This window comes from Aythya fuligula, chromosome 19 (assembly GCF_009819795.1).
Source record: "Aythya fuligula isolate bAytFul2 chromosome 19, bAytFul2.pri, whole genome shotgun sequence".
NCBI lineage: Eukaryota > Metazoa > Chordata > Aves > Anseriformes > Anatidae > Aythya > Aythya fuligula.
This window is the reverse complement of record NC_045577.1, coordinates 3,940,473-3,955,141: the sequence shown is the minus strand read 5'-3', so window position 1 is coordinate 3,955,141 and position 14,669 is coordinate 3,940,473. Positions and strand designations below refer to the sequence as shown.

At 52.4% G+C, this 14,669-nt stretch overlaps 2 protein-coding genes across 2 annotated transcripts; both read right to left on the bottom strand.

Moving 5' to 3' along the window:
* Positions 1 to 284: 284 nt before the first annotated feature.
* On the bottom strand, positions 285 to 5,415 carry LOC116497010 (torsin-1B-like). The gene is made up of 5 exons (XM_032200504.1): positions 5,226 to 5,415; positions 4,876 to 5,141; positions 3,915 to 4,090; positions 2,763 to 2,890; positions 285 to 2,348 (listed from the first exon to the last, which is right to left on the bottom strand). The coding sequence occupies exons 1-5, from the start codon at positions 5,413 to 5,415 to the stop codon at positions 2,071 to 2,073; spliced, it is 1,038 nt and encodes a 345-aa protein (XP_032056395.1). The 3' UTR covers positions 285 to 2,070.
* Positions 5,416 to 6,617: 1,202 nt separating this feature from the next.
* Positions 6,618 to 9,069, bottom strand: LOC116497009 (torsin-1A-like). The gene is made up of 5 exons (XM_032200503.1): positions 8,883 to 9,069; positions 7,555 to 7,823; positions 7,297 to 7,472; positions 6,995 to 7,122; positions 6,618 to 6,862 (listed from the first exon to the last, which is right to left on the bottom strand). The coding sequence occupies exons 1-5, from the start codon at positions 9,067 to 9,069 to the stop codon at positions 6,618 to 6,620; spliced, it is 1,005 nt and encodes a 334-aa protein (XP_032056394.1).
* Positions 9,070 to 14,669: the final 5,600 nt, after the last annotated feature.

Below are 14,669 nucleotides of genomic sequence, written 5' to 3'. Positions count from 1 at the left end.
CAGTATAGCCAAGCCCGAGGTGGCTTAGAGTGGATGGAAGAAGCTTTCCCCAGAGGTGGAAGTGATGGTGGAAGGGTGGAGACCAGCTCCCTGTCACATCTCCCCTCTCTAAACCAGACCTGGCTCGGAGCATCGCCTGCAGCTGGGTGAGAGAAGTGTTCGTGCGCCTGACCACGCTCCCAGAGTTGATCCTTCTGATCCTGCAGGACTAAAGGAGGCTTAGTGGAAAGCTGCCATAAAACAGGACTTCTCTAGGGCTGGAAATAATCAAGGCAAGAGACAAAGTGACTTACGATTTATTCCGACTGCAGTACAGCAGGGTTACTTAGTGTTTTGAAACTGCAAGAGTAGTTGGCACTTGGAGTAACTGAACCTGGTGACGCTTACACCTATGAATAAGTCAGTTAAGAGGCAAAACACTGCTTAGGAAAAGCAACAGTCCAATGTCCCAAGGTTAACAGCTCGCCAGCATTTGGCTCTGGAGATTGCATCAGTGTCAAAGAGTTTGCCAACGTTTGACAAACTCCACGTGGAGCTGTAAAAGGCAACTGACACTTCTGATTTAGAGCCTTACATAAACGCTGGGCTCTCTGTTGCAACTTCTCAACATTATTATGTTAATTTGCTTATAAGTTTTGCATCACAGTTGTAAGCCTAAGCACAGGTGAGGAGTTAGATGCTGCAGTTCGAAGAGCCCGCTGCCTTAAAACAGTTTAAAAACACTGCAGTCAGACAGGTGATAGGTACTGCTGCCCTGCACCAGGGATGGATAGGTGATGAAAGAATTGAAGCTGTAACAACGTCTAACCCCAGCCTTACCACACACGTGAAGGTCAAACCAATCTTTCCCAGCCTCCTAAACTGTCACTCACGCTTCCACACAGACACCACTTGGCATTAAAAGCTCCTATAAAACAAACTTCACTAGATAGGTGTGGGGTTATCGGAGGCTGAGCTCCTTCCCCAGACTCCCTTTTCTGGTTCTCTAGCATTGCATTTTTGTTGCTTACACTTCAGTATAAAAATACACTCTTAAAAATAACTTCAGCCATGGACGTGTCTTCCAAGCAGCGCGAGAGGGGGATTACCCACTCCTAGGCTCTTGGGTGCAGCTCGGGGGACTGACGAAGATCTTGAGAACTTCAGATTGTTGGAACAAACGCCCAGCCTAACCTGACGAGCTGCAGCAGTCAAATCCTCAAGTTTTCTGCTTAAGAAGAAGACACCAGCCTAGTAGGTTGCAAGTGACACCCCTCTGTTTAGGAAGACAGACACCCTGGAGTTACCGTGTAAGTTCAGTCCCTTCAGAAAAGTATTAAAAGAGAAAATATCACCATTTCTTTTTCCCCAGAGGAGTGGAGTGGCAAGTCATTACATTCATTCCCTTTCTCCCCCATTTAGTACCAGATCTTCTGAGCTCATCGTGACTTTCTCTTATTACCACAGCAGGAGACCTGCTAGGATGTAACAGTCAAACCAGAATCCTGCTGTTCCGATCCTAAATAGCTGGATCTCATCGGCAGAAGCCACAACAGCACCAGACTGCTGTGAAGGACAGGGAGCCTTCCAACACTGCACCTTCTCCCTGCGATATATCGAGGTATGTACCCTTGCAGACAACATCACAGGCAGGATCACACCATAAACTCCTCTAAACTTCGCTAGCCCATGACCTTCTGTGTACGTGGAAGGGTGTATAATGGCCTGCAAGAGTTCCTCCGTTTTGAATTGTTTTGTGGAAAGGCAAATCAGGGATTTAACTATCCCAGCAATTAATAAATCAGGAGAGGCTTTATCCAGCGCTGTATGTGCCATGCTCAGAAGTTTTCTATAGGTTAAGAAAAGGGGGCAATATTTGGGTATCAGCCAGTTTAGAGATGAACAGTGGGATTTTATGTTTTTGTTTTTTTTAAAAAAAAAAAAAAGTTTAAAAGCCCACACTGCTCTCTCCAGAATTTTCATCATATTCCCTGCAATAGTAAAAAAAACCCAACCAACCAAAAAAAAAAAAAAGTGCAAATAGACAAGTTTCCAAAAGCTCTGGCAGTGCTTTGGAGAGGTGAGGGGTAATCAATCCTTGGCATTCGTGTATTTCACTGCGATGTCTTCGTGAATATCCAGCTTGGCCTGTACAGTCTTGCAGCCTTTATCGGAGTAGAGTTTTTCTTCTTTTGGGAAGTAAGTCATTTCGTCAGCCACTGCCTCCACAACCTTCTCATCGACAGCATGGCCACGGGCTTTCATTTCAGCTCGGACGCACATCTTCACGTGCTTGTGCTCCAGGGGCAGGAAGGGAACAAAGTAGTCGATGAGGTTCCTGTCGATGAGGCTGCTGTGCCACAGTCCACCTGCAGGAGAAGGGGGAATTAAAACAGCTACTGAGGAAGGATTTCCTCTTAATTTGGGCCTGCATAGGGCAGGATCAGCAGACCAGGCTGAATTCACAAAGCAGTTTATCTCGACTGCTGCCCAGGGAGGCAAGGCGTGCTGGTTAGCTGCATGGAGCAGAGGGATTGCACCTTGCAGTTGTTGCTGCTACTCTTCAGTGTCCCCACATAGCACCCTCTGTGCTGAGAGCTTTCCCCTGGCAGGATGACATTGGAGTGAAGGGACAAAAGGGCAGGGAGCTGGGACACCACAGGAAGGTGTGGGGGTGTCACAGGAAGCAGGGCAGGGTCATGGCAGGTGAGGCGCAGATTGCAGAAATAACCCTGTCTCAAGAAGTAAGGGAACTTCCCATTTTCTGGGGGAAAGTGACTTACTGTTCTTGTTATTGAAGACTCCCACGGATAACACACGCTCCAGGTCTTTCAGCTGAATCTCTTCCCTGTCCTTCCCACTTGTCCAGAAGTCAAGAACTGCTTTATTAATTAAGTCACCACCGGCATTGCTGTCCATAAAAGAAAAGTTCACAGCAGTGAGCTGAGACACAAATAAGCCAGAATTCCTTTTTAGCTGGTTACATGAATTGCTAGTCGCCTTGAAGTCGCAGAAGTAACCGAAACAGAAAGCTGTAAGCCAAAATGTAAGGGAAAATCTCCACTTCTTATCAACTGCCATCAGTGTGGGGCAGATTGACCCCAGCCAGCAGCCAAGCACTCCCACAACCACTTTCACTTCCCCACATTGCCCCCAGCATGACAGGAGTTAAAAATAGGAAAAAACAGAAGTGAGGAGACTTGTTGGTCAAAACAAAGACAGTTGAGTAGATAAGGGAAAGAGAAAGGACAATAATAAAAATTTAAAAGAAGCACATGGCTAAGGAAATCCCTCGCCATCCTCCCAGGCAGACCAGTACCCAGCCAGTCTCTCAACAACTGTCCTTCTGGAGGCTGACACCTCACACTTCCTTCTCTACCCCAATTTTTCTTGCTGAGCATGGCACTACGTGGTTCAGGTCAGCTCTTCTGGCTGTGTCCCCTCCCAATTCCTTGCCCACCCCCAGCCTGCTCTCTCTGTGTGCGTGGGGGGTGGAAATCCTTGAGGCTGTGCAAACACTGTTCAGCAACAGCCAAAGCACCGGGGTGTTATCAGCACTGCTTTAGCTACAAATGCAAAACAGCACCAAACAGGCTGCACGGGGGAAGTTAACTCCATCCCAGCCAGACCTGGTACACGGTGTACCCACCCCAGAGAACTGTCCCAAAATCTGAGCTCTCAGCTTAACCGTGCTCTGGGCCAGTCTCCCGAGCTCAGCACACTGCAGTGAGCTGCTGCGCCGTCAGAACTGCTCCACCACAGCCACGGGCCCTGCGCTCACAAGTGCAGGGTGCTGCCTTCTGTCTTTGAGGGATGGTCTTCACCCCAGGGCAGCTCTTCTGCTGTACCTGAGCTAGGTCTCAGGGGAACGTCGTTAACATCATAAATACAGATTTATTTGGATGTCTCCAACAACTGAAAGAAGTGCTACTGACCTGAGGAAGATGAAGATGGCTTTCCTGTACGACACCCCATCGACCTGCTCGTAATAGTCTAAGAAGGGTTTGATGGCATCGATAAGGCCCTGGTGCATCTTGTCCATCTCATCAAAAATGAAGACGGAGTAAGGACAGGCACTAACATTGCCCCGAATCCAGCTCTGCAATTGCTCCTGGAACAAGAAGGTGAGAAACACTGAAAAGCCAGGGCTGCAGGGGACGTACTGCACGGTGGCCACGTGTCACAGACTCCAGGGGCACCCTTGCAGCCGCCCAGATCCTGCGCTCACTGGTTGTATCCTGTACCCTAGAGACGACCATAAAAATGTTTGCGATTGAACCTTTGATGTGACACTGAATTTAACTGAATTCAGATCCTGCTCACAAATCAGAGACTTTCATTTTCTTCCTGCTTAGCATACGGCTGTGACACTACAGTCAGGCTAGGATGGGAAGTCTTGGAGAAACGAAAGTATTTTCTGTTTGATTTCACAGCATTTCCTCCTCCATGCAGAAACCACGCCTACCAGCTCATCAGCCTGGGGCAACTTCAAGCATTGAAACGTGAAGCTGAGAAGTCCCTTGTTTCAAGGACTGAAGTCACCTGAAAGCTCTCAAGCAAGTTACACTTCCTCGTGGCCCAGCAATGTGGTTCTTAGTGCTCTGCACGGTGCTACATGGTGCAAAACACTCCTTGGTGACTCCGGGCCAGCTCTCCCACCTGCATCCCCCTCCCAGCCCACTATGGAAGAAGCAAATGAGCCCTGAGGCTGCTCCAGCCACAACCCCAAAGCACAGTGTGACAAAGGGCTCCAGTTCTCAGGAGAGCTTTTAACAACAGGCTCCTCTCCCACGAAGCCAGCAGCAGGTAGCACCGGCGGGCAGGACGGCTCTGGGGCAGCCGCTCTGCCCATTCCCTGTCCCCTCTCCCAAAATTTCGTGCCTCTCCCATGCTCACCTGGTAGAGCTGCAGCTGCTGCGGGTGCGGGAAGTGCAGGGTGGCCAGGAAGAGGTGCACGAACTTACTGCGCAGCCCGGCGGGGTGGACATGGCGGGCCAGCAGCTGGCTGAGGAAATTCTTCCCCGTGCCGGCCCAGCCGTGCAGCGACAGCGTCAGCGGCTTCTTGGGGCTGGGGTTGTGGCTGAAACCCGTCACGGCCCGCAACACCACCTCCTTGGCCAGGTGCTGCCCGAACAGCCGCTCGTCCAGCTGCTCCCGTAGCGCTGCGGGGAGATGCCACCCTCAGAACCCAGCCCTGGGCTCCCCGCTGCCCCCCGTCCCCTTCCCCTTGTCCCCAACCCCAGTACCGGTGGCGTTGATGCGGTGCCCGGCGCTGGGGCAGCACTCCACGTAGCTGCAGTAGAAGTTGGGGTGGGATAAGTAACCGGTGAGCGCTGAGGCGACGCCGATGGCCAGCCCCACACTGAGCGGCTCCAGCGCCGCCAGCCCCGGCAGCAGCAGCAGCAGCGGCAGCAGCAGCCCCGCTGCCCCCGGCATGGCGGCTCCACGGCCCCGCTTCCTTCCCGCCGGCAGCGGGCGGGAGGATGAAGCCGGGCCTGCTCCGCCTGTAGCCGCCGCCGCCATCTTTGTTAAGGGCGTTTCAGGGAGGGGGGGTGCGCTTTTAGGTGATTCGGGAGGGCTGTGACGTGATCTTGGGGTGACGTCACGGCTAGGAGTGACAGCATGAGGGCCTGGTGATGTCATGGGGGAGCTGGGACCGGGGCTTGGTGCTTCAGCTCCCAGCTGAGCCCTGCTGGGGGGGCTGTGTGGGCACAATCCCACTTCATGCCTGAGGGGCAGCAGGAGCGAAACCCATGTTGACAGTGACATCAGGGTTGTGAAACCTCCGAGCCCACGGGGTCCAACCGGCCCCCTGCCACCCGTGTCACCGCTGCACCCCGTCCCAAGCACCACGTCCAGCCTTGCCCCTGAAGAAGCTTCCAGGGCGCAGCATGGCTGCCCTCTGTGCACGTCCCCTAGGCTCCCAACCATAGATGTTAACCGCATGCAGAGCATAGAGCAGAGTGGAGACACTTAAAACAGCTCCCTGGGCATCACCCCCAGCTCCTTTAACCTCTCACACCACAGTGCCTCAGCCCCTGACCTCTCTGCTCCCTCACCACAGCCCAAGGGAACAGTGTGGCAGCCTGGGCAAGGTGGGATGGTCCCGTCGGCGTGAGGCGGTGGTGCTGTGCGGGTGGGCTGCTGAACCCGGACCTCTGGCTGGGTTTGGACCACTCGGTCTCCTCCTTCGTGCTTTGGTTTCCACGCCTGTAAAGCAGGAGCTGCGGTGCTGATCTCCTGCGTGATTGCTGTGAAGAAGGTGGGTGACTGTAAAAAGCAGGCAGATACTACTCCACACGATGGTTATTTATTAATAGATTGTATTAATTAGTGTAATGCTGGGTGCAAACAGTCCTGCCACAAAAGCAGGAGATTGTCCTCTTTGAAATACTTACATTTGGGGGTGATCGTGTGGCAAGGAGAGCAAACCTCATCCTCCGTGTACGTCCCTCTTCCGCTTACTCTGTGCTGTGATTCTTGCATTGCCCTTTGTGTTTATCTCAAGGCCCCTCTGCTATGGAAAACCCTGAATCCCATCAAGGAAGAACGTGTAGCTTGATGGGGAAGGGAGTTACTGGTTCTTTCATCTACTTTGGTCTTGCAGTAGGAACACAAGGCGTTTGGCCTCGTGAGGTCTAGATGCTCAGAATCACTCTGGAGGCAACAGTCTTGCAGCCTTTGCTGGAGTAGATGCTTTCCCCACTGGGGTAGTCGGTCATTGCTGAGGCAATCTCTGTGATGAGGCCCTCGTCCTCAGGATGACCTTGTGCACGCAGCTCCTCCCGGACACACTCTTTCACGTGTTTATATTCAAGAGGAAGGAAAGGGATGAAATAGTCAATCAGGTTCTTCTGGATCAGTTGACTTTGAAAGAAACCACCTAGAAGAGAGAATGGGGAGCTTTCCCATCCGAGTGCCGTGGAGGCCAGCGCATTGCTGCCCACCTCCTGGAGCAGTCTGCAGAAGACACCGGACATCAGTGGTCCTGGAACCTGCAGCCAGAGGTACTCACTGTTTGTGTTCCTGAAAATTTCCTCAGATAGCAGATCCTGGAGCTCCTTCACAGGGATGTCTTCTCTTCTCTTCGGCCTTCTCCAGTAATCAAGAGTCATCTCTGTTATCTTATCTCCGCCTGCATTGCTGTTCGGAAAGAGATTCATGGGCTCATTAGAGCTGTGTCTTTGCCATCTGTATTGCTCAGATCTTGGCAGTGGTTTAAGTTGCAGTCAGCCACAAACCTATTACAAAACTGTTACTCCCTTTGCCCCTGCTGATTCTTTGGGACTGTAATTCCCTTTTTTAAGCTTTCCTTACTTCAAGAAGATGAAGATCGCCTTGCCATAATAAACTCCATCAATCTCTTCATGGTAACCAAGGAACGGCGTAATCGAGTCTATCAGGCCGTGTGGCATCTGATCCATTTCAGAGAAGATAAAAAGGGACCTTGGACAGGCACTGACATTGCCCCGAATCCAGTTCTGCAGCTGTTCCTGTGAGAAGAGGCAACGTTATCTGGGGCTTGCACTCACAGTTGCAGACAAATTAGAGAAAATGAGGTGAAGCTGGAAGTACCTTATAGAGATGGACACGTGAGGCGTGTGGGAAATGCAGCACCGTGTTGAAGTGGTGCACAAAACTCCTTCTTGGTGCACCAGGCTGATAGAGGTTCTCTGCGATGATACTGCTGAGAAACGTTTTGCCTGTTCCAGTCCAGCCATGGAAGGACATCACCAGGGGTTTCTTGGGCCGTTTGGAGTAAATATTTGCATTCAGAGCTCTCAGAACTAATTGGACAGCAAGATGCTGGCCAAAGACTTTTCGCTCCAAATCCATCTTCACAACTGGAAGAATGAGAGGGGAGGCAGAAAATGCCATTTATTCCTCCCTTTTTTCAGCTATAGCTGAACGACCATCAGAGAGAACAAATATTCCCTGCCCTCAGCCCATGATGAGACTGAACCAGCAGAGATGGGCAGACATCCCAGCAGCACGGTACCTGTTGCCTCCCGTGAAGCTCTGGGATGGGATCTAATTTACTTGCAGAGACATTTTCTACATGCGCTAAATTCTCCTTAACAGTTTTTGTGGCATCAAGCACACCTCATATTTATAGAAATAAGTCCTTCTGTTGCTGTATCACATCCTCTTAAAAAAGAACCACGACTCTTTTTCAGTGTTAAAAACCGTCCTGTTTGTAACCAGCCAAATCCAGAGCTGGTGTGAAGAGATGCACTGAAGTACCTGGAGGCACACAGGTCTCAAGTGCTTGAGAATTCCCTTTGAAATCTGTGTCCCAGCTCTGAAATGAAACAATATTTGTAGTCCTATGACAAAGGGGTTGGGGATTTTCGAGTGGCAGGATCCAGAATTTATGGTTGAAAGGTTGTGTAAGCTTTTTTCAGACTCTGCACTAGTTCCCCACAGGCAGGGTGAGCCAGCTGCCCGTCTTCCCCTTTCTCAGGAGACTTCCAGCCTGCTTGGCCTGGGGAAATGAAATGGCAAATGTTCTGACTCCTAGAGCTACCACTGATTGCTGCTCGCTTGATATCAATTATAGGACACTGGTGACTGGGGGCTGGGATACCACCGGGGTGTCCATCTCATGACATGGGATTTTTGGCTCTTAGCCTTAAATTCGCCAACAGAATTTTGCCTGCTTCTGCCAATGAAAACCAAGACACGAGCGAGGAAAATGCTCCAGTACTTGTATGACAAACAGGGTACGTGGCCACGTGCGGGATAAGCTTTATGAGAAGCTTTTGCCTTCTGGAGAGGCTTTGACTCTCATCTTTCCACGACCACCCGCGGATGCTGGCGTTACGAGGGAAGCCCTCGCCACCCTGGGACCATCAGCAGGCCCCACTGGCAGCTGGCTCCTGATGCCCTTGCCACTGCCTTACCTGAGAAGTTCAGCGTGTCCTTCACATTGCAGCACTCCAGGAGACGGCACTTGAGCCAGGAGTGCGGGGAGAAGAGCTGCCAGGTGACCGCAGCCCCCCCCATGAGGAGCGAAGCGCTGAGAGGGTCCAAGGCTGGCACCAAGGCGGGCACGAGAAGAAAGAACACACCAAGGCTCAGAGGCTTCATGGTGGAAACTGAAAGCCAGCCTGGCTCAGGAGGGAAACAAAGCGAAACAGAAATTGCAGAGCAACTCCCCGCAGCGTGGTGCTTCAGGCAGTGCCAGCGAATGGGAGCCGAATTTCCTGGAAGCTGGATGTGACGATGATTTCGTGTCAAGGGCAGGGTTACGGCTCTGTGCCGGGAGAAGTGAAAGTGTCTGAGCAGGGCATCGCCCAGGAGCGGGCGGTACCGCGTGGGGAGAGTGAGAATTTGATCAGAACAAGCCCAGCTCTGAGGGGAGCAGGACTGGAGCCTCACGGCATCTGAGGCGAGGTGCTAATTGATCTGGTGATTACAGGAACATAGCGGCGCTTGTTCTGGGCTCAGCGCGGGGCTCTGCGCCCAGCCCAGAGGTCTCCTTCTGTGCAGCTCACAGGACTGAACACATCAGAAAGCTGCTTTTTGCAAGCAGGTTCTCAGAGCAGGTATTTCGTCCTGACAGCTTCGTGATCCCTGCCCTGCCAAAACAGCGTGCTTGCACAGGGGAGGGACAGGCGGCGAAACATTTTTCATTTTCTCAGTAAACAGTTTTTAAAACGATAAAACGTGAAAAGCAGATGTAAATAATCCCCGCTTTATTTTTAAAAGCCTCACTGGAAAAACACCAAACAGCATTATTTGGTAGCCAGTACACACATTCAAGATGTGATGTCTCTTGAAACCAGGTTTGCCCTGTGCCGCTTATGGGGAAAGCGATGGCGTTGCCCATTTCAGGTGCTCGCTGTCAGCTGCCCTCGAGCTCCTGCTCTTTGCTCTTTATTCCAAAGCAGCTTGCCCAGGCGGCTCCCCCACGGGGGTGTCCCCAAAACACCAAAACCTCAGCTCCTGGGCTGCCCAGGAGCTGAGGCACACGGAGCTGGGCTTGCTGGGCTGTCAGGCTGCCACCTCTCCTTCAGCTCAGCCAGAGGCTGCCTGGAGGAAGGGATCAGCACTGGAGGCATCGTGCAGGTTTCCTCATTGCCTGGACTCTCCTGAATTCAGTTCAAAGGATATTTTTACAGAAGTGGCTTGATACGGCTGAAGAAAATACTGGGAATTTTCCAGCCAGCGCTGTTTCCTCGGCGCACCGCTCCTCTGCACTTGGCTGGGCTGAACGCTAGATGGGGTGTCAGACAAAGGGTTTGGGCCAGAATTTACGGGGGTAGGAGGACTGCAGGGACTGAACGTCATTCCTGAGCAAAACAGGAAAGGAGGTTTTTAAAAACATCGCCTTAAAAACAGAGGTTGGGTTGTGAAATGTGATTTCTTGGGCCATCAGACAGGACAGTGCTCAGGGCTGCTCAGGCTCCACCAGGCAACCTCAGAGGGGGCTGAGGGCAGCCCGAGTTATCTCCCGAAGGAGGACGGAGAGTTTGAATAAAGAAACGAGGCGGCAGGGCTGCGATCGGGAGCTTCTTTCGGCTGCACATCCGAGGTAAAGGTGCAGGCAGGTTGCTCCGCTCACCCCGCAGATGTTTTCCCCTTCCTCTGTAGGAATAGCGCAGTCCTGAGCACGGTGAGCTGGGCGCTCAGCCCTGAACCCCTCTGGGATAAAGCACAGCAGCAAGTTGTGTCTTAGGAAGGGTGTGTAGGCTTCACAGATGATAATCTATGTTTTCTCCTCAAATATATCTGGAAACGAGCCTCTTCCGACTGACTGTGTGAGGGGGACAAATCCTTCACTTCGGTCTTGTGTCCTCCCACAAGCTTCCACCAGCCTGCAGGGGACCACATCTCCCAAACTGGGTTAAAAAATGTAAAGTGACACGCTAGAAACGACGCGGAGAAGGCGAATTATCTCATTCACGTACAAAGAAGGGGTAGCATGGGACACATCTATAGATCTTCTCCTTTCCATATGGGAGGGAGGTGGCATATATTTCCTATACAACAATAGGATGTATGCTGCCTAACAGGTACCAGATGGGTGTTTAAATAACCTTCAGCTGCAACATGTCATGCTGTTATCTCATTATCCCTTACAAGTTAAATGGGTTCAAGCTGGGCCCGGACATGGATGAGATGTCTAATAGCGGTGCTGAGGCTGACACTGATGGCAATTTCCTCCAACAGCTGTCTGGAAGCTCCAAGTGGAGCACAGACCCCGCACACGCAGCGTGCGCCGCGCCGTCTTGTTGCCAATTGTGCTGTGCTGATGAGCACCTCGCTCAGCACCCTCCTGTGCCCCCAAAAAAACCCCAAACTGGCCTCCTGTCCTGTGCTGACACCGGCCCCCATGGGCGTAGGGCTGGGGGCGGTCAGCCAGCGGCCAGTCATGGTGAATCAGCCGCCCCAGGCTGAGGGAGCTGGAAATTTGTGGCTGGGAAGAATTTTCCAAAAGTGTTTGGGGTGTAAGGGGTGGTTTGGGGTGCCCTTGATGGGTGGTGGGAGTGGGAGGGGGGAAAGGCGAGGGTGTGGGAGGGGTAAAGGCATGGGGGAATTACAAAACGGGGGAAAGGAGGGATTTGGGGAGCGGTGGGGTGGGCTGGAGGATGTGGGGTGTTTGCAGGGGGTAGGCAGGGGTGGGATAGGGGATAGGGGAGGAGGTGGGCAGGGTGTGTTGCACAGGGAGAGACAGGGGATGCAGAGGTGGAGTGCTGAAGGCCAAGGGTGAGGAGCAGAAAGTCCCAGGAGAGAGCTTTGCCTGCCCTTTCTCTGCTTTCCGTATGTTGAAATTTGCTGTCACCCGCCCACGGTTTGATTTGTGCGTTGTTGGTTTCAAGGCAGCGCTCCCGGGGCTGGCTGCGAGCTCGCAGCCCCGTGGCTGAACTGAGGGAGTTTGGGACAGGGCTGGTTAGCAGGGCTGGGTACCTGCAGAGCCAGGAAAAAACATCTTCAGTCTTGGGGCAGGGCGATAGGGATCGGGGTTTCAGCCCTGCCTGGTGTCCTTGGAGTGCAGGAGGTATCCGGGAAGAGTTGTATGGCCAAGGAAGCGATGCTTTTTCCAAAAAAAGTCAGTGTTTTTGTTGCAAAATGTGTATATTCTCTATATTTCCAAGGTTCTCTGTATTTTTCTCCATGAAAGAGGTTTGGTTTCCCATCATTATTTTAATCTCTACCTAAGCACACCTCTTTCCACATGCTCCTCTCCCTGCAGTCTGACCCTAGCTAGACCCTCTCTGATGCTCGAAATTGTTCTGAGGAGACTTTTATTTTTACTTTTTTTTTTTTCTCCTCTTCTGTATGTGCGGTTTGGGTTTGTTTTCTTCCCCTTCTTCAATTTCAGCAGCATCTTTCCAAGCCCTGAGCACAGAGACGAGGCAGCGACAGGAAAAGGCTGTCGCTCTGACGTACTTTGGGACCTCTGAAGGAGGGGGTTGCGGTGGGCTTTATCCAAATACCGAGCTCTGAGGACGGCACCGACGCTGCGGGAAGGCTCTGACTCACCGGAATGTGTTCGTTGGCCTTTCTGCAACGTGGTGGTTATAGAAATAACACCGGGCACCGTAAACCTACATTAACGATGAGCAAACATTGTCTAATCCTGGCAACACCCCGGGAGTCAAGAGACTGTCATCCTCCTCCCGTAGGTAGGGAAATTGAGGTTTGGAGGCAATGGAAGTTCTTAATGTGACCGTTCATACCTGGAAAGCTTATAGCGAAGGGATTAGCAGCTCTGCTCTCTCTCTGATGTCTTTGCTGAAGAGCCTGAGATGTGATTTGCCTTGAGCAGGTTTAAAAATCCTTGTCTGGGACACAAAATCAGAGTTCCTCATGTCAGCGTCTGCTGCTGGGGGCGGACAGTCCAACGAGGAATGGTACGGAGGAGTTTGGGGTGTGGGTGAAGGGGAAACCTCGTGCCCATGTCCAAAAACCTCTGCCCATGTGAAATAATCCCTTTGTCTGAACCCCTGTGAAGTGCTGATGTACCTGTAGGGTTTTTACCTCTGGATGCTGTCTCCGGAGAGCACAGCTGAGAGGTTCTCCCCTACAAGAGGAAAGGATTTCCCAGCTGGGTGCCCAACCTGAAATCTTTTATCCAGAGCCTGTATTGCAGTCGGGGGGCAGCCTCAGCGCGCTGTACGAGCAGCACCTACCCCGAGCAAGGTGCAGCAGCTGAGGGGGAAGCGAGGTTCATCAACGCTCCTGATGCTGCTGGGTGAATGCTGACGGTCTGCAGAGGGAGGAAAAAATAAAAAGGGATTTTTAATCTGATAGCGGGTGGTTTTCAGCAGGTGGAGCCAGCCGGGTGGTGTGACCTGGTGGGGACAGGAGCGAAAGGAGGAGGAAAGGTGTTCACAGCCACGCTGGGTCTACAGCACCGGTGTGGGTGAGCGAAGCTGCTGCCTTGCCTCCTGTGGGATCTCCCCTGGAAGGTAATGTTTTAGGGGTAGGTGCAGGGTGGCCGGGTGCCCCTCTGCTCCTTAAAGCTCTGCTCCTTAAAGGCTGGGAGCTGTTGCTGAGATGCCTGTCTGACTTTGAGCTGTATTCATCCCCTCCAGCAATGAGGAAGGAGAGGGATGGAGAAGTGCTCTCAGGACAAGCACAGGGAGGTGTTTGAGTGCCCCAGCACCCAACCTGGCTCTGCTCCTCCTCACCCCACAGCGTGCCCATGGGGGAGAAGGGACGGTGGGGCAGCACTTTGGCTTTGGGAGGACAGAACTTTCTGCACCAGGAGATGCCAGGACTGCTGGAGTGACAGGCTCTGAGAGTGGGGTTTTCAAATCCATAGCTGTGCGATTTTAAGAGGCATTTGTTCCCGAAATGGATTTTGGTGGCATCAACACACTCCAGGTGTTTCTAGTTTTGGTGCCAGGAGGGAAGAGGTTAAGATACAGTTTGGAGAAAACCTCTGTAAAGGATTTAAGTACCTGAGCTGCGAGGACAATGGGGCTCCAGGTGTTTTGTGTGCTGGCCCCGGTGTCTCTGGTTGCAGGGCAGAATAGTCCAGGTCTGACGGTGTCACCTAAAGCCAGGTGCACAACACAGCAGCCACAGGAGGACCATGCAAATCCTCCTGGGCTGAGAGAGGCAAAGCAGGAGGGGGCCGGTGTGCCACCAGCATCACCTCGTCACCCCTCACTGCCCAGGGCTGGCTCCTCTCCTGCCTCCTTGCCTCTGGGCTTGGATTTCAGTGCCTGTGTTGTGCAAGATCGAGAGTGAAAAATGGGCAAATTTGAGATGACAGCCAGCGGACGGGCTATCAGGTTGCGCTGCGTGCTGCTGGTTAGTCTCTGTTTTGACTCGTAAGCTCCTGGTGCAGACATCACATCATCTGTGGTTCAGTGACCAGGTCTGGGGACTGCACTGCCACCCCAAGGGTCTGGCCACGGAGGTGTCACCCCGTGCAGAAGTCACCTTAGCTGCTCTGTGAGCTCCTCATCGGTGGGGTGGCGATGCTGTGAGGCTGGGTTTTGCCCGTCTCACTCCCATATTTATTTTTTTTTCAATTGAGATCAGAATCTGAAACTGGAGACTCTTGTGGGGTTCCAGTCTGGAGCTGGGATCTGCTTTCTGGTTTTGTTCTCCAGGCTGGCTTGGAAGCAGCTGGAGCGGAGTGGTTCTCGTCCGAGCCCGTTTGTGTAGCAACAGTTCTCACCGAGAGAGCAAGAAATAATAGGGAAACTCTACCCCGTGTTTCCTTCTCT

Coding starts and splice junctions, on each gene's coding strand:
- LOC116497010 (XM_032200504.1), bottom strand. CDS start 5,415: ATGCCGGGGGCAGCGGGGCTGCTGCTGCCGCTGCTGCTGCTGCTGCCG. Junction 2,891..3,914: donor GCCATCTTCATCTTCCTCAG/GTCAGTAGCACT, acceptor TTTTATGGACAG/CAATGCCGGTGGTGACTTAA. Junction 2,349..2,762: donor AGTCTTCAATAACAAGAACA/GTAAGTCACTTT, acceptor CTTCTCCTGCAG/GTGGACTGTGGCACAGCAGC.
- LOC116497009 (XM_032200503.1), bottom strand. CDS start 9,069: ATGAAGCCTCTGAGCCTTGGTGTGTTCTTTCTTCTCGTGCCCGCCTTG. Junction 7,824..8,882: donor GGACACGCTGAACTTCTCAG/GTAAGGCAGTGG, acceptor TCATTCTTCCAG/TTGTGAAGATGGATTTGGAG. Junction 7,123..7,296: donor GCGATCTTCATCTTCTTGAA/GTAAGGAAAGCT, acceptor CTTTCCGAACAG/CAATGCAGGCGGAGATAAGA.